This window comes from Centruroides sculpturatus, unplaced genomic scaffold (assembly GCF_000671375.1).
Source record: "Centruroides sculpturatus isolate CEXI.00-Female unplaced genomic scaffold, Cexi_2.0 scaffold2435, whole genome shotgun sequence".
Classification (NCBI taxonomy): Eukaryota; Metazoa; Arthropoda; class Arachnida; order Scorpiones; family Buthidae; genus Centruroides; species Centruroides sculpturatus.
In genome coordinates, this window is record NW_019386530.1 from 11900 (window position 1) to 31652 (window position 19753).

General features: G+C 31.6%; 2 protein-coding genes across 3 annotated transcripts; both read left to right on the forward strand.

The window, feature by feature from the left end:
• Positions 1 to 2785: 2785 nt before the first annotated feature.
• LOC111615239 (glucose-6-phosphate exchanger SLC37A4-like) lies at positions 2786 to 9903 on the forward strand. 2 transcript variants are annotated; one of them, XM_023356649.1, is made up of 9 exons: positions 2786 to 3090; positions 3414 to 3646; positions 3729 to 3864; positions 7017 to 7127; positions 7227 to 7388; positions 7585 to 7679; positions 7887 to 8000; positions 8653 to 8791; positions 8859 to 9903. In XM_023356649.1, exons 1-9 carry the CDS (start codon positions 2949 to 2951, stop codon positions 9017 to 9019), a joined length of 1293 nt encoding a protein of 430 aa, XP_023212417.1. In that variant the 5' UTR covers positions 2786 to 2948; the 3' UTR covers positions 9020 to 9903. The 2 variants fall into 2 exon arrangements, with proteins under 2 accessions (XP_023212417.1, XP_023212416.1); XM_023356648.1 differs by having other exon boundaries at positions 7017 to 7388.
• Positions 9904 to 15318: 5415 nt separating this feature from the next.
• LOC111615241 (protein PFC0760c-like) lies at positions 15319 to 19431 on the forward strand. Its single transcript, XM_023356651.1, has one exon. The coding sequence runs from the start codon at positions 15319 to 15321 to the stop codon at positions 19429 to 19431; it is 4113 nt and encodes a 1370-aa protein (XP_023212419.1).
• The last annotated feature ends 322 nt before the right edge of the window (positions 19432 to 19753 follow it).

Here is a 19753-nt window from a genome sequence, read left to right on the forward strand (position 1 = left end):
AAAATATAAAACGGGCCGCGGGTTGGACATCCCTGGGTTTAAAAAAATGTAAAACTGATGATTGTAAAGTTGTCGAAAATTTTTCAGTACTTAACAGATGTATCTAATGTTACTAGTTCTTAGAGAATACTTTAGTAATACAAGTATTTCTATGGAAGGTAGTATTACTTCGCGATCCATTAAAATTTTAACGCAGCCGACCCATAGTTTGTGGTAGTACTGGTAACGCTAGTAGCAACTTTGCTCTAATAGTGATTACGAGCAGTGGTGGTTTGTTTATTACTTACAAATGTTTATTGTTCATACGGTATTTCTGGCGAAGTTATTGTGCAAAAATAGAAATAGAAAAAGAATAGCCATGTAAAATAAAAGGAAACTAGTGAACGAGAAGAGGGAAAATCAGAATTTACATTTGCAATTCATTTTATGCAGAAGACGGAAACTGAGTTTCTCTCGTCCTCGAAAGTGTTGAACTTTCGTATTTTCCTCTTCTGAATTCGTGCACGTGCAGTAGTTCGGCAGCTTGAGTTCCGGCCAACGACAATGATAAAATGGCGACGATGGAGCCAGTCGACAATCTGTCGGACTGTGAGGAAAATGGCCTGCGAGAAGCTGCAAAAAATACAGGAAGGAATTGTTAATAAAGTAGTTCCGTTTATTTTTCTTTAACTTTATTTCGTTGAAAAATTCATCGAACTTTCCTGCTTTTGCTTGAATGCAACTACATGAAAAACAAGATTACTCCTGTATGCGTGTGACCTTGGTTCGTTTGGTTTCCTTCTCTCGCATTTCTCGCGTCTGCATAAATACAGGCTAAGAATAGAATTTAAATGAAGCCTTATTATAAAATTCCCAAAGAGAAGAAGAGAACGGAACGACAAACAACTTTGGATTCATATCTTACGAAGATGAGTGAACATCGGGGAACTGAAGTTGCGCCCAGTAGCACTGCTGTACGAAATCAACACAGTGGCAGTATAAAAATTACACCGTCGATTTCGGCTATAAATAAATAGGCCACGGCTATAATTTTTGTTAATATAACACAAAATAATACATATTTACATAGCAAAATTATCAGTTATACCGCGTATCAAATATATACAGTATATTAGCGATAAGAATACGCAAGTATCTATACTTTTAAGATACGTAGTGCAATCTATGTTTATACTAATTAATCATTTGTTATGATTGTTCATAATAAATGATTAATTAGCCTGAACACGGATTGAACTGTATGTCTAAAATACAATTGATTTATTACATAATTCAATCACAAATTTGCATATTTTATTCAATTCAAACAATGGATCTTAAGCTTTTTTATTACACTAATTTGAAAGATATATCTTTGCAGCATTTTGAGTAATGCTCGTGTTTAAATATGTTTAAAAATCAGATTATTGAATTATTTTATTGAAAGAAAGAAATTATTTAAGAAGATCTTATAATATATTTCTACAAGATATGTAGAATTATACAACAGGTTTTGGCAATATTTATAAGAATTAATTAATCCAATTTTTTTTCTTTCTGAACTATTCACAACTTACAAAATATTATATAAATTAAATGAAGAATATTTCAATGTTTGTTTACATTATTTATTAAATTTTGATGGTAAAATTCATTTTGTCAGTAAATCTTGTAATTCATAACTGTATAGAAGAGCAAATAATAAATTAATTAAATAATTGAATTAATATAGAATAGTTTTTGGGAAGTTTTTTAAGAAGACTTTGGAAACAACTGACTTATCTCTAAGCTGTTATCAAAGTGATTCTCATTTATATATATAAATGAAAGTCGCTTTGACAATTTATATATTTAAACTGTTGCGCTTTAAGCTCTAAACAATACAATAAAATCGCAGCTTCTTTTATGTCAATTTTCGAATAATCTTGACAAACCTTAACATTTTTCATAGAAAAAGCCAATTCTTATAAGAATAAATAATATAATTTAATATAGATAAGAACTTAAAAACTAGATATAGATAATATTTAATAACTAATATATTTATCTTAAAGGATATTAATGAGTTATGTTAAAGATTAATTTAATTTAATAAAAAAAAACATCTAATTCATAAATACAAAACTTTTTTTTCTAAATATTTAATATATAAATTCTTTACTATTAGTTATCATTGGAGTTGTTATGATTATTTTCTAGGCTTGGGTTATTTGATACGTTTATTCAGATTAATTGATACGATTAATTTAAGGAAAAGTAATTTTAATATAACAACAAATTTGATTCGTTCATCTAATTTTATATTAATTAATTTAAATATCTTGCTATTTCAAATGTTATTAAGGTTTTTATTAGTGATTATATTAGATGAAAAACTCATGAAACTTCTGAATAAGTGTTTTGTATAAGTATTAAAGTCATAACTGAGCAGATAATTACAGTCGACCCCTATAACACTGTTGATTATTCCGTTTTATATGAATTTCATGTTGTACGAGCCACTTAGATTTTACAAATACGTGTGCCGGGCTGTAAACGGCTCACGTATTTGTAAAATCTAAGTGACTCGTACAACACGGAATTCATATAAAACGGAATAATCAACAGTGTTATAGGGGGGTCGTGTATTATAAAAAGCACAATTTTTATTGGTTGTCTGAAATATAAAGCAAAACATGTTTCAAAATTTGCATTTAGATAAATGAACTTAATTTTTATTTTTATGTAGTCTAAAAATTTTCAAATTCACTCGAATAAACTACTTATCTTAATATTAAATTTATATTTATTTGAATGTATATCCCGTTCATTACGTAACGTCTTCGTATAGAGGTCAGTAAACAACATTTAAGTTGATTTGCGAATTTACTTTCGTATCATTTTAACGGGTAAGTCCTTGATAAGAAATGCATTTAATAAAGTGATATCGACAATTTAACTGGTGAACGATATGAAATAACGACGCGACAATGGTGACTAAATTAGAAGCGTACCAATTTACAATTTTTGCCACCATGTTTATTGGCTACGGCTGTTACGCGTATAATAGAAAATCAGTCTCGTTTGCTTTGCCAAAATTAATGGAAATGGGCCTTGAAAAAAGTCAAGCTGGTGAGTTGTTTTAATTGCAGTTAAAACTATTTTAAATATTACATGGATATTTAAGAATCTTACTAATAATAAAGTTATTTAAAATGAATATATTCTTGAAGATTAGTCATTATTACTCGTTATTTTTATTTCGTTATGTACAAATATAAATTACTACTAACAAGAATATAACGAATCAACTTTATAACCTTGGACTAGCGTGATTATCACGTGTAAAAGTTTACTTTCAATTCTTCGCTAGGGGCGCATCAATCGGTGTATTAAAAGTTTAATTTTTTTTTTAATAAATAATATTCTAATTAAAATTAAATCTTGTTTTTCAGGATTAATAATTAGTAGCCAAAATATGGCTTACGCCATTAGCAAATTTTTAGGTGGAATTCTCTCCGACAGAATGAGTTCTCGTGTTCTGTTTTCTGTCGGACTTCTATTTAGTGGTTTCGCTACTTTAGCATTTTCTGCTTCCCATTCTGTCCTAACTTTTACTTCATTATGGTTTCTCAATGGATTTGCTCAAGGATGTGGTTGGCCCGCGTGTGCCAAAGTTCTGAGGAAGGTAAATTTATAAATGGTAAACGAATTTATATACGTAATCGAAGTATATCCCATTATTAAGATAAATATTTGATGTATTTCAGTGGTTCTCTCCCGCGCAGTTTGGTACCTGGTGGAGTGTAATGTCTGCGAGTGCTAACATTTCTGGAGGTGTTTCACCTTTTATTTCGGCATTTCTAATTCTGAATTACGGATGGAGATTTAGTCTAGTGGTCGCCGGTAAGTTAATTTATATACAACGGAACTTTAATTTTATTTGGTGGGCAAACTAGAGTGAACTTCAAGAACATTATAGACTCTACACTGACTGTCTGCACTGTCGAGGTCACACTGAGTATTCACTGAAACTGAGTTCATTTCTCTTTTCGGTAATTTTACTTGTTCTCACGATAAGTCAACGTTAAGTGTTAGTCTATTCGTACGCTATTTTTACTGTAGATTAGCGCTGCTATTTTCTTAATACTTTTTTCCTTAATAACTGTAGTTTTGTGTACTTATATAGCAATTATCCAGTTTCTAAAATAGAGTATTGACATTTAAACATAACTTCTGCTTCCGGGACAGGATCTGCCGAAGAGTGGATCGTTTTCCAGAAGTGCCTCAAATTGGAATAATTTATGTGCTGGAATGGAGAGTGACAATGAAAATACTATTATCGTTTGTGAATTTTTCCGTTAATTAAAAAAAAATATGTAAAAGTTTTTACTTAATCTTTCAAATTTTTTGAAACAAGTGTTTCGTGTGTCCGTCCGGATATGTCGGGCCCCGTCTCTCACCACCCGGCCTCCCCATTGTGGGCCTGGCCGAACCCATTATGGGCTTGCTAAAAGAGGTACCCACAGAGCGGAAAGAGTTAAAAAAGAAACTATTTTACATTTATTTTGTTCGTACAAAATAAAAAAATAATTTTTAACGATACAATAGTCTTCGTTAGGCTTAACATCGACGAAAATTCAACGCGAAGCGACACGCAACGGAGAAAAATGTCAAGATGGGATAAAATGTTTTTTCGTGTATAATCGGTTATCCGAAACATCGATCTTCCGAACAACCCCAGTCCCAATTGATTCGGATAATCGACGCTCTACTGTATTTTAATTGATTACTTTTACCGCATAATATATGTATTTGGATTCATTCAAAACAAACATAAAATACTTCTTGTTACTGTTTTCTTGTTTTTTTTTCGCTTTTCTCTTATCAATCTTGTAAGTGATGTTTATACGAGTTTTAAAGTTGTTTAAGATACATTCTGTTTACTTCATGTTTTGTTATTGTTTGTCTTTGGGGATCTTATCTTTATTATAATGGAGGTAGTAGTCTTATGCCTAACAGCATTACTTTTGTATTGATAAAAGTAAATAAATAATACATGCGTTACAGTTTTCTGAAATCATCATAAACCGTCCTGCTCTGTAAAGTTCTGTACCGTCTTGAAATGTATTATTTTCATCTGGACAATGACTGCATACTAGTCTGAACGCAATCTGTTTGTTGGAATACTGCAACATAAAAAATCCTCTACGGATGACTTTCTATGGGAAACTGGCCCTATTTCTTCGGTGAAATTCTCGGAAAACTCCACACGACTAGCCCGTTGGTCAGGCGCAAACCAATGATCCACTAGTGACACGTTAAGTGGATAAAACCACCGAAAACTACCACTGTTTGGTGGTTTCTTTCCACTGACCACTGGCGGACGAACACAATCTGGAGTTTCCATATCATTCGGAATGGCTGACGATAAATACCATAGCTAGCGCCGTGCTAAGAATTTTTATATCCCCCAAATGAATAAAAATAGAAATAATTTTCAGCAATTTGGCGTGTGTATTTTTCGTAAAGTGTGACTTAAAAATAGGTTATCTCAATTAATTCTTTTTACCTCTATGTCCTTACTGTTATCAATTTCTGTCTGTATCCTTGTCTACTTGGACCTTGTTTATTAATAGGATTATACTGGTATAGTTTCCGATAAGCAAATAGAGGAGATCTTAGTCAAAAAGTCAAAACAAAATATCTTTAACGGGTGAAAATAAAGATGTTTTTTATATTAATTAATTAATTCACTTACATAAGCTATGCGTCATGGAATAACTTTAATTACAATAAATAAAATAGGTATATTTTTAGTAATTAAGCTAATTAATAAACTCCGCTTATTGCGATCGCGGATAATGTTATCATTACTCAAAACTTACAAGTTAAAGTGGCATAAAACACCGTAAATACGAGAGTAACGATTATTAATGCGATAACTATTTTGATAAGAAAATGAAATAAAAACATTTAATTTAAAACGGGACGATGAATAGACACTAACGAATTTAGGTTCGCTCGAAATTGCTAATTGAACTGTGAAATTACAGATACTATATATAAAATTTTTATACCTTGTATCTTTATCTACTGTTAAGTATTCGTATAGAAGGTGGATCTGTAAATAATTAGCCGAAAGCAACAGCATGGAATATAAACATTTTTTACGGAAATTGTCCCGGTTGTTCAGACACATCCCATTGTGACACAAGCCTACTTGCGCCGAATGAAGTTAGACACTGGTGGAGCCAGCCACGGACCGCAGTTTGCACTTCGAGGAAAAGCCTGCCTTTAACTGCTTTTTCAGTTCTCCAAAAACACGAAAGTCGCAAAGCGACAGACCAGAACTGTGAGGGGTGCTCGAGCACCTATCCAAACTGCTTTAGAGGTCCTTTTGTCACTCCGACTGTTTGGTCTGTTCTTCGTTGAGAGAATGTGCACACACTTTCCTGAAATGCAAATGTTTATGCACAGTACCGAACCTCAGAGCATCTTCTCGCGAGCACGAAGTCTTTCTCCATATACACACTCAGTAGTGTGGCTGCACGTTGATCGTTGCTTTTCCTTCACGCTTGTTAATCCTTCCCAAAATTCTTTTGCCCACACCTTAACTCGAGCAAGACTTGTGAGGTCGAAACGTCTGTTGCATTCGCCGATGAATTGCAGTAGGGTTACAATCTTCGCCGACTAGGAACCTGATTACGCCACGTTAATCAATCAGATTTAGACGCTTCCATATAGCCATATTTTCTTTAGATATTTCGTGCCAAAATATTTCTGATTCTGAAGTATTTTTTATAGTTTCAATCTCATTTACAGACTCGAATCTCTTTCCATTCTTTATTTAATTCTGCAAAATCATCTTCAGTTAGGAGTTTTGGAATCTGTTTGCCAGAGGGATGATGATTTGCGGAATTCCTTATCTTACTTTGAATGGATCTAATGCTTGAAGCAATTGTAAATTGTTAACAAAGTCTGGACGACAAATTTTAATCCGAACGAATTTATCGAGGTTGGAGAGTGTATTTATTTATTTATTTATTTAATTTTAGGAATCGTCTCCGTAATATTGGGCGTTATATCTATGTTTTGCATTGTTAATTCTCCGACCGACATCGGATTACAAAGCTTTGTCGACGACGAAAAAGAAAAGAAAAACTCCGGTGAGATTTCGGACGATTTGTACCATAAAAAAAATATAAATTCTTTAATATATCCGGCTTATATATTAATATTTAATTACTCGTACATTTATTTTCAAGCTACTTCGGGGGATAAGGAAGCTAAAGTGGCCGACGTATTGAGAAGTCCGTTCTTGTGGCTGGTTTCTTTCTGTTACATGACCGTATTTTGTGCCAAAACTAGCACCGTCGATTGGAGCCAACTTTATTTAATGGACGATTGTGGACAGACTCAATTTGTCGGTAATACCATAAATAAAAATAAATTTAAGTAATAAGTACGACGTATTGTCGGCATAGTTAGGTTAGTTTTTCGCAGTATATTTTAAATTAATATCTTAAGATAAAATTACATAGTCTAATATATATATAACAATAGTTAATATCTTTTATATAATTATGTATACGGTATAAAACATTGAAATTTATCTTTTTACAGGTAGTTCTTTTGTTAGTAGCGTGGAAACGGGAGGATTTTTCGGTGGTGTTTTAGCAGGTTATTTAACAGATTGGGTGTTGAAAAAGGAATTAAAGGTAAATTATTTCTTTTTAAGTCTATCATTTAATACGTTTAACTTATTTTTACATTCTAGTTTTTCGTTATTAAATATTCGCTTCGAATTAATCTAATTTTTAAAATTCATAAAATACTCGTATAGGTTAAAAAAGTTAATAAGAATTGCGTTGTATTTATTTTTATTTTAACAATAAGAATAAATATTTGTTGAACATTTTTTTTAGAAAAATCATAAAGCAAAAGGAAATCCTCGTATGAAAGTGGGAATTATTTTTACTGCGGGTGCCTTAGGATGCCTTCATCTATTAAAATACTTCGTTAACGAAAATTCGTCTAAGGTAAGCCTAGAAAATATATTTAGAATTTTAATTAACTTTAAAACTAAATTTGTGGTTAACTTAACTGCGAAGACATACCCAATCAACAAACATTGTTTAATTAGACATAAGCATTTCGGGCTTACTATCTTCCCTCTTCAAAAAAGGTTTAAAATAATATAAAATAAAGAGAGAAAGGTGCTAAAGATCACCGAGTATCAATTATGTACTCATTTTAATCAAATAAGATGTATAATATAAGATATACGCAGTAATTCCCACTCTAAATGTTAGCCGGATGACTGCGTACCCTTACGTATTAAACTTGAAATGTGTAGCATACTTTAAAAAAATTAACAACGATAAATCTGTAAAATAGAATAATAAACAATATCATTAATTAATAAATTAACAGAATTATTACATAGAACGGATATAAAATTTTTATTTTTTATTAAAATGTGAATTCTGGTATAGAAGTTTTGCCTGGTAGTCTGTACTATTCATCAAAATAAACTAGTTAGTTTCTAGACCATAAAGTATTAAACAACAATGTTATGGGAAGACACCCTTCGAGTATTGATGAATTGTATAATACAACACAATATATATTAATAACGTTGACTTTATTTTGTAGAGTAAATAGAAATATTATAATAATTTCTTTTTGTAGTTATGGATAACATCAATAGGGATGATGCTAGGTGCTTGCTATTACGGTCCTATCGCTATTTACGGCGTGGTTGCAACCGAATCTGCTCCCAGTCATTTAAGTGGCACGGCTCACGCTATCGTAGCTTTAGCCGCAAATAGTAAGTATTCTTGTTTTAAATGAATCGATTTTATAATTAATAACTTGATATTTTTTTTGCTTGACAGTTGGTGCGATTGTTTCCGGTTTACCGTTCAGTTTAGTAGCCAAGTCTTACAGTTGGGGTGCCATTTTTCTCATTTTAGAAGTTTTAACCGCTATAACAATTTTCCTTATGCTCGTTACTAGAAATATGAATTCTAATATTGGAAAAGTGAAAACTCGGTAATTTCGTTACCGCCGTCAACTAATGGTTAATAACAAGTCGATTATGTATAATATTAATAATATTAATTTTGGAAAAATAATTCACTTTTTGTACAGTAAAAGTTATTGTTAAAATTGAATGATAAGATCAAAATAGATTTTTAATAATTTCTAAATAAAATGGGCACAAATTTTCAATTATTTAGATGCATCGAAGTCGATACGTATAAATATTGGGGGATAACGACCACAATAAGATATAAATTTCTTATTATCCGGTTAGGAGAGGATATACAAAATAAAGTGTATTTGTTGCGTACGGTACTCGTCTCTACTTTTAATATTTGTAGTATGATATAAAGTAATTTTATGTTGGGAAGAGGACAATTTTCCTGTATAAAAGTATTCTCCGTATCACACGGATCGACGCCCACGTTTAGATGTGAAATTGTATAAAAAGTGTTTTATTTTCAGAAACACAATTTTCACATCTCGCTGAATCGACAGATATTTGATTCCATTTCTAAGAAATCGTTAAAATCAGGATAGAGAGTTAAAGTATACAGATGGTCGAACAGACACGCTTATTTTCCTTTCCGAGAGGAAATGTATTCTGCCAGATGCTTCTGATTACTCCTATAATATATAATTTGTACAAACATTTTCCTTCTTTTCCTTAAATAAAGTGTTTATACTCAGAAATATTTTGTATGTAGATTAATAGAGAAAAGTTGAAAGAATTCGTGATGCACATTTTTTTTCCTCGATCCATTATAATAAAATGCCTTACACGTTTAATTCTCTTTATCTAATTATGCGAAACGGAGTTATTTTTTCTCACTTTTTGATATTATGAAATTGAATACAGAAATAGGTCAATTCTTAACAGAATTATACTAAACAAATTCGTCGACTTGTTTTTTTAATAAAGTATTTATTTTAAATAATTCTTATATATAAGTTATTGTACATTGTTAATTATAATCTTTTTAAATTGCATTAAATTATATTGAATATTTTATTGTAAGATTTGTTTTAATCTTTTGTAAATTAAAAATCATCATTTCGTTCAAATACGGATTAGACCTTCGATAAACGGGACAAAACTGAATAAAAATTCTCTAAAATATTAACACTGAAATACAGCTTAGTTGAAGCGAAAAAAAATATAAATTTCGTGAAAAAAAACAAAAGAAATATATCAAAATATTCTTTTTTCTTTCTTTAACCTATTAAAATATAACAATGGAAACATTTCGCATCATAAACGATGATAATATCACTATAATAAAAGAGGAACGAGGAAGTTAACCGGTGAATATCTTATTTAAATAACTTTATTTGTTGAGATTTTAGAATTAAACAAATTATACTGTAATTATTGTTAAATGATATTTCCTATTTTGAGATTAGAATCGCTTTCTTTTTCTGGGAAAGAGACAGACGTGATATTAACTTTTTATACTTATACGATTCCGTGTCATTAATTAATTTATATATTACCGGCTTTATAGGGGAAGGTGGGGCAAGATGAGAACGTTAAGGTTTGTAACGTCATAAGATGGAAACCACTTTAATGAGAACTATAATTTTTTTATTCTCGGCAACTACGACATTTGGTAATATATAATACAAAATTTCATTTTTGAAAAACGTTTCTAAAAACAAGAAAATTTAATATTTTAAAATTATACGTGAATGCACCATCTTGCCCCACCCATAGGGTAAGACGGGGGTATTATTTTTATATACAAGAAGGACAAATTAAAATGGTTAAACTGTCGTTTTCTTCAATATTGGCGCAAGAACAGTGCCCATTTATCACAACGGCTACATTTAGCCCAACTCTGTAGATACAAAGTATAACCCTTCACAATAGAGACATTCTGTGTCATTTGTCTTTTGTTTCTTGTTAGGCCTACCCTTGCTGAAGGGGCCTGTTTGTCGTCCCTGCATCAATAAAGTTTGCCTCCAAAAATACTTCTGGATTTATAGGCCATATTCGTGGTCAACCTGGGGTTAGACGGGTACCCCATCTTGCTCCCAACGTACACTTTTCATACTGACTGCAAACACAGGTAAACTTCATTTCAAAACTAAACAATTACAGTCTTAAAGGTTACTTCGTATACTATAATATCAACTAAAAGGCGATGTAAAAGTTCACAATGATACTTACTTTGTAGAAACTTTTTAGCGGGCGCAAAATTAAATGAAGTATTGCTGAAACAAAAAACGTGTCTTACTTCCAAACAAAGAGAACGATTTGGACGTTCTCTCGCTCCACGATCCCTTTTGAGGTAGACATTTAGTTTTCCAAATAACAACTAGATAAAAGCACATTAACCACAAATAAACAGACGTCCCCGTCTTACCCCATGACCCCATCTTGCACCACCTTTCCCTACTCGATGAAAACTTGACAAACGAATCTGAGAAACCGTCCATTTGTTCAGTTTTTTAGTCACTTTTCAACCCTCTCCTTGTTGTGTACGACGATGTACTTTTGAAAAATCCCCCTTTGATTAGGTTCGTAGACCCTCTGACATTGAAAAAATGATTTTAAAAAGTTCTGCAAATAGTTTATTTACGTCACTACTAAGCAAGCTTATAAGAACAATATCCGTATGCCACTAATATCACTAAAAAGTTCACGTAGACAATACCTCGACCCTTTCCCTCCTCATCGTGTATAATGACGACCCTTAAGTTATACACATAATGGATGGCCCCTAATATGTCATCCAGATTTAAAACAAATAAATTACAGTAATTTCTATACATTAAATACATCTGATACTTCTATAAATAATAAGTTTTCATGTTTGAAATAAAGAATTAAGCTATATTTAGGGAGGGGGGACATCTTTTAATCATTCCATAAATCTTTTACTCAAAAATAACTATAAAATTTCTAAAGTATGTTTATATTTTAAAGAATAATAAACGTCATTCCACGTTTCTTTCTGAAATCCTCGCAATAAAACTTCGTATGTTATAAAGTAAATTTATGTGAATCGTTAAAATATTTATTTATTTTACGACAAGGTGTAAAGGATTTTTAAGTATAAAATAAATTTTAATAGGTTATAGAAATTTTGGGTGTCTTCTTGCACTCGTTGATCTATTTTCCGGCCGGTCGAGGACCATTTTTCATCAGTGGCCAAATCGACACGGTCGACATCTTTTGTACGGCTGCAGCATAAAGGTGTTGATGCGTGGCAATTGAAGATTGCACAAACAGGATAATTGGTGTTCCATTTATAGAAATTCAAGTAAATCGGGGTGTGGTACAGACACAACAATAATATTTTCTTAGTGATCATCCTAATTTCAATTTTTTTTTCTTTTCTTTTTCTTAATATAATTCCATCTAATTATAGCATTAATTTTTAATTGTATTAACAATATATTGTTTCCTACGAACAAATAACGCATTGTTTCTAATATAAGCATTAAGTATTGCTACGGTAAGCATGGCCTCCTACGAGGAAATACACCGAAGATAGACGTTTAAATGTCATCTCTAAGAACTTTTAATACTTTTAGATATGTCAGATTTGATATATATATATATATATATATAGCTTACACGATAAATTAAAACTTTATTCCTCAATTGAATTTTATCCTCTAGATATACGAGATATCGGCGAATCGCGATGTTCCAGATTTAAATTTAAAAATTGTATTTATACATCAAACAAAAGAATGGATCAAATCGCGGTTTTTAATATTACGTGGATAACTCAAACAAAACGCAATAAAGTTTTACGATGTGTAATGATCATAGGGAAAAAGTAACAAAGTACTTCATTTATGGTCAGTAACAATTTAATAGGAATTTTATTCTCCAAAATAACAAACTTCAATTGCTGTAATAAATGGATAATTTGAAGTTTGATGACACGTGCAGGTCTAATTAGTACACAGTAATTAACAATACTGGTTTCGATATACGCATTGAATCTAACAATTACTTAATAAACTTAAATTAAATCATTTTACTTTGATATTTTGTTGAAAACTGATATAAAAACTTTACAAAAAACTCATAAGTTAACCTCTAATAAAGTAATATCCTGACATGTTTTAAAATATATAGTATATTGACTGTATGACATTATTGTAAGATGGGCAACATCGTAAGAAATCCACGTCTTCATATTTTTTAGTATTTTTCTAGAAACTTCGGATCGATCTCTCACTCGTTTTGATCGAATCATTTCCGATCAGATCCGAGAAGAATAGGTAAAATCGAAACAGTGGCTCGTTATAGTTTTACGGGCACCCAGGCAAATTTAAATTAGGGAATCCCACTTACAGTATTAATTGTTGACGTTTTTCTCCGGGAAAAGTTTTTTGGGGTAATATTTTCTTATAAAAGATCGGTTTGGGGTCCCCTGTTGGTGGGACCTCGGACAATTGCCCCTTTTGCCCGTAGGATAATACGCACTGAACAAAAGCCTTATTCTTTAAGAAGAATTTATTTAGGTAAAAGATGATTAAAAAAAAAAGTGATAAAAGCCTATTAAAAACCGTATTCATTCAAAAACCGATCTAAGATGTAGAATATTTAACATTTTGACCCATATTTACAGCTTTTGCTACCGACTAAGTTACTTATTGGGATAATAATTTATCAAATATATTTTAATTTGAATTATTCCGTTTCATTATAAAACGTGAATAAATGAATACCATTTTTATTAAGTAGATTAACATAATTTAAATTACAAATATTATATTTTCAATTAATAATAAATAATTTCGAGTTATAACTGCAGGAATTTTTCGCCAGTTGAGCATCCCTGATACATCCCAGTATTAATTATTAAATTGTTTTTTATTACGTAATGAAATAATAAACTAGAATTGTCAATCAGTTTTACATGACCTATCAATTTTTATATAGTACAAAAATTGATAGGTCACGAGTCACTAAAACTTTTACACTAGTCTCTTGGGGGTAGCGACCCGCTGTTCGAAAACCACTACTAAAATGACAAAATTTGGGTTACTGTTTTAATTTATTGGTTACGGGTTAATAACGTCAGAAAAGTTTTAAATAAACATGGTCCTAAAGAAGAATTTTTAATCAAATTTATTGTCAATTTTGAATTATCTATAAATTACGGCTGATAAAATCATAAGAAGATGGTCAATTTTTATTGTTAATGATCTTGAACAATGCGACTAATAAAAATTAATCGCATTGATAATGATTTAGAATAGTTTTCTTATTATCTTCTAGTTCAGTTTTCCCTTTTTAATATAAATCTATTTCTTTATGTCTTAATTATAGATAATAATAGATAATAAACTAAACATTATAAACACTACAAAAATTGATCTAACATAAAGAATTCTGTTACATTGTATACCAACTCTTCTTTTATGTCCTCGATAGAATGTTAATGATAACGTTTGTATAACAATAGCTATAAGAAATATGGAGCATACTTATAAATCTAGTTAATCTATCTTTATTAAAACGGGTTGTTAAAGTCACACATCAGATCTTTTCAACTGTTTTATAACCTAAAATTTTCTAAAATTTAATTGTAGTATATTCAAATTTTAACTTTATCTTTTAAAACATATGATAAAGAGATAAAGAGAGCTCTTATTATAAAATTTTAATTCTCTTTTAAACATCTCCTTTGATATTTTTATAAAAATGAAGATTCGGTTATAAGTCTACTCTTTCAAAAAGAGCAGACTTAAATGGCTAAAATGCTAAGCAACATTAAATATTTTAAAATTTAATTATACAATATTTTATTAGAACGACGATACAACCTTACCGATCGAACCTTAGCTTTCCCTCCCCCNCGTGTATAAATTTATTTTAATATTCTATAGGAATTTTCTAAACATTTTTAATCGTTATTTTATTTTTCGTAGATATCGACACCAGATAAGTTTAACTGCAGAGGGAAACAAGGTTTCTTTGCAGATATTTCTAGTAATTGCAGCTCGTTTTATCTTTGCCAACTAAATCGAAAATTAAAATTAACCTGTGCGCATAATCTATGGTTTAATCAGAAACTAATTCGGTGTGTAGACGGCGATCGAAAATTATGCAAAAACTCAAAAAAGTATTATCACATAAATAATAAGTTATTAAATTTAAGAAAAATTTTAGAAAAACCCTTACATCGCTCAAGAAGGCAAATACAAACTCTGTACTTACCACCTTCGTCGATAAACACTTTTGTTGTGAGATATTATTTACCAACAGGTTCGGCTTCTGTCAACGAAGAAGATGCCTTTGGAAACGATGGTTCCATTTATTTACCGGAAGCTTATAGAGTGCCTATGAATCCAGATTCAGAAATTCCTATAATACAAGCTAAATCACCTTCGCAGAAAGATACGCGAATTCAATATCTAAAAGATTCCAACAAACAATTAGCTACGAAAGAGCAAAACGTAAAAGCATCAACAGTTAAATCGAACGTTGAAAATATTTCGACTCATAAACCAGAACCTAAAGAACAACGCGTTATACATCCAACTAACAATCACAGAATTAACGAGCCTCGGCACAGAAATTCTAATTACGAAGAAAACGCGAGAAACAATCCAACTCATCATCCTCGCAAAGCGGGATCAAAATCTTATCATCCTGGCGATTATAGCGACCCACCGATTTACCGAGAAGCGGCACCCACCGAAAGAAGTTACGGATACAACGATTATCGTCAGCGATATCTCAATCATCCGAATAATTATTATGGAGAAGACGAAGATGACGAAGACGACGATGATTACGATTATTTCCATCGCGAAAGATATTCTCCGAGATATCCTCAACCTAATAGATACGTTTACTCACAAAATACTCCCCGATATCCGGAATCAGATTCTTATCCATACTCGAAAGTTATTTCTGTAAATAATCATAATTTAAACGGGGAAAGACCACAGAGACCGGATATTCCGCAAAGACCTAATGTATATAGTAGTCCCGATGGATCGAGAAATCAACACTCAATTGACTATCAAAACGAAAATACAAAATATTGGAGACCGAGTGAAAATTTTAGAAAACCGAACGAAAATCATAAAGATTATCGAGATTCTGCTGAACACAGTAGACACAATGAAAATAATTCTGAAAAATATAAAACTGGTAATCCAGAAACAAGTTTTTACGATAGCGATGCTAAAAACATATCTCCAGACTATAACCAGAATTACAAAAGCAACGATCCTGATAATGCTAATTCTGAAAAGTATCATAATGAAAGAACATACAACAAAAATGAAGAGTCGGACGATGCGACTTACTCTAACAGCAAAAATCCCGATAACTTAAATAATCAGGATTCTGCAGCAAATTACGAAAATTATAAGGATCATACAACGAAACAACCAATACGATACAATGAGTTTCCAAGAAATGTAAAAGCGGAAGAACCGACGAGTGAAAATACAAAAATTTCAGAAGATTCTGGAAATTATGATTCGAGAGAATCATATCCAAAAGGACCGAGACTAGAAGGACCAAGAAATTCGGGAAAACTTATATATTATGATTCAAATCAAGGATTCAAAAAACCTGAAACCGAATACACGAAAGTCATATTTCCCGAAAAGTCAAGAGCCGAAGATGTAAGAATTTCAGATGATTCTAGAGATCCGAGACATCGTTCTCCATATTTAACACCAATAGTTGAAGATTCGAGAATTTTAAATGCTCCAAAGTACGAAGATTCTAGAAACCAAGAATATGAAAAGCCTGTAATTCAATATCCAGTAGTAGTAAATCCAGAAATACCTAATACCGATGGAGTAAAGATTTCAGATGATTCAACATACCACGATTCAGAAAGACCAAAAGTAGACGATTCAAAAATTTCGGTACGTCCAGGATATCAAAATTCGAATCGATACTCAGAAAATCCTCACATTGAGGATTCAAAAGTAATAATCCCAAACAAGCCAGAAACTGAAGGAGGAAAGCCTAATTTTAACACTGAAGAAATTAGATCTGATTATCACGAAAGACCGATAAAAGAAGATACAAGAATTTTAGAAGATAATAGAAATATAAAGCCAGAGAGACCAGAGGTTGAATATCCAGTAATTATAAATTTACACAGACCAAAAACTGATAATGTGAGAATTTCGGAAAAACCTAAATATCACGAAAGACCAGAATACGACGATTCAAGAAATATACAAGAAAAACCACCAAGAGACGAAATACGAAATAATGAAGAAAGAACTAGATATAATTCAGAAAATAATAAAGAAGTACCAGTATATTCTGATGAAGATATTAATAATAAAAAACCAAGATACGAATATCCTAGAAATGAAGACGGTTCATCGTATCACGATTCAAGAAGCAACCGTGAAAATTTAAGAGATGAAAATCAAAGAGAAAATCGAGAAAAATCACGATACAATCACGACACTTCAAGAAATAAACAAGAAAGACCAATATACGACGAATCAAGAAATAGAAAACCGAGGCCCGTAGTTCGTGAACCAGAAGTAAGATATCTAGAAAATTTTGAATCAGAAGATCCAAAATCTTTGGAACATTCAAGATTTCAAGATTCTAGAAGTATACCAGAAGCACCGATAGTTCAAAATCACGAAATTGCAACTAAACCAAAATTTGAAGAAACGAGTAAATCGAGTCAGAACAAACCTAAATCGGAATATGTAGAAGATAGAGATTACAGAAAATATCCAGAAACGAGCATTCAGCCCCCCAAACATCCAAACTATAAGAATCCAAAGGTTAAACATTCGTATAACGAAGAAGAAAGAACAAAAAGTCAAATTCCAAAACTGTTGAATTTTGGAAGGTTAAACTCCGAATATGGATCTGAAATATATCCTAAAGATAAAAAATCCGGAATTACCTATCACACCGATCCCGTTACTCCAAAATATCAAAACTCTGAGAAGTTAATTAACGTACATTCTCCTGACACGTATCAGTTAAATTCTGACGGTGATAAAAGAGGAAATGGTCGTTATCAAAATTCAAAAGAAATAGATCATGCTGACCCTTCGGAAGATTACTCAAAGACAAACAACGAAAATCATAAAGAAAACGATCGAAATTTAGAAAATACAAAACAAAGAGAAAATCTACCGAGAGAACTTCGTTATTTAAATAAAAACCAACAAAAAATTCAGGAAGTAACGAAACAACCACCGCATTACACCAAATACGAGGATGAAAAAGAAACGACTGGAACAATATATTATACTACGCCTCTTTCGACTTTCGTTGATGCAACAACGGAAGAAAATTTAAGTCACTTATTTGACAAAGAAAAATTTGGTGATAGGATAAAACCGACAAGTAGTACAAAGCAGAACAAAGTGCCCGACAATTTTAAAAGTCAAGAAGTTTCCATTGCAGAAATTCCTCAAAAGAGTAAAACGCATCCGGGAAATACGTTCATAATTCCTTTCGTTATGTATAAAGGTAGATCTAATACAAAACGATCAAATTCGAGTAATATAGCTTCATTTAATAACGAGGATCAAGGAAAAGAATCTAATTTACACTACTCTCCCACTTCCCACAGTGATTCTGATATTCTCGAGCAATCTCGCCAAAATGCAAATCAACAATACTCATCGGAACAAAGCCATTCTCCGAGATCGCATCATAAAGACAAAGCATCAGAATTGTTAACAATTTCGACACCTCTGACAACACCGTATACGTACGTAGAACCGATCGAAAGTACAACAGAAATTTTATCGGATACTACCACGCGGCGTTATAGAAAAAGAAAACCCAAAAGGAGAAGGAGGAAACATGGCAGAAGAAGACGTCCGAAGAGGCCTCGAGTGCAAAATACAACAATTTCCGAAGACCAGACTCAAATATTACAAGCTTACAGCGAATCTCCTTTGACCGGTGTCGATCAAACAACTCTATACGTTACCACCGCAAATTACGATACAACACTAAAGCAATTTGCAACAGAAAACATAAATTATAACGAAAAATATGACAGATTATCTTCGCTAAAGGTCCGAGATATTACGACTATATTTCCAATAGAACTACCAAATCAAGAAACACACTCGGACAATAGATTCGTGAATAGACCAGAAAAACAAAACACGTATTCCACAGCCCAGGAATATGACGAACGGCAACCATCGTATCGCGATAGATCTCATTTCAAGACAAGAGTTACATCTAACCACACATCACAATCCTTCACACCAGCGATAACAACGCAGAAACCTTTTACCTATGAAAAAGTAGAGGATGTCACTACGACAGAATCACTAACAACGTCCAGACCAATAAGAACAAGAAATAGAGCGACTCGTCAAAAATATAAAAAGAGGCCTCGACTTTTTAACTTTGGAAGACCAAAATCTAACGAGCAAATTTCACTGACTACTTCATTACCATCCACTCATCAGGAATCTTCCTAATTATAATTATGTAAATAATTAATACCATAGAATAATTTTTATATATTTAATATTTAATCGGGAATGTATTATTTTAAAAACGTTTTAACAAAAATTATTGAATAAATAATTCCAAATGCTTTTTTGTTTACAAAATAAAGGCCATTTTATGCCACTTCATATGAAAATCTGAAATAACGTTTAATAAACATATTTATTTATATCGTTAGTTTTTATTTTGGTGTATCCAATTTAAAGAAGCGACTGTATTATAATTTATTAAATTAATACTCGTAGATAAAACTTTATAAGTGTGAGATTCCCGTGAATATCACTAAATAGT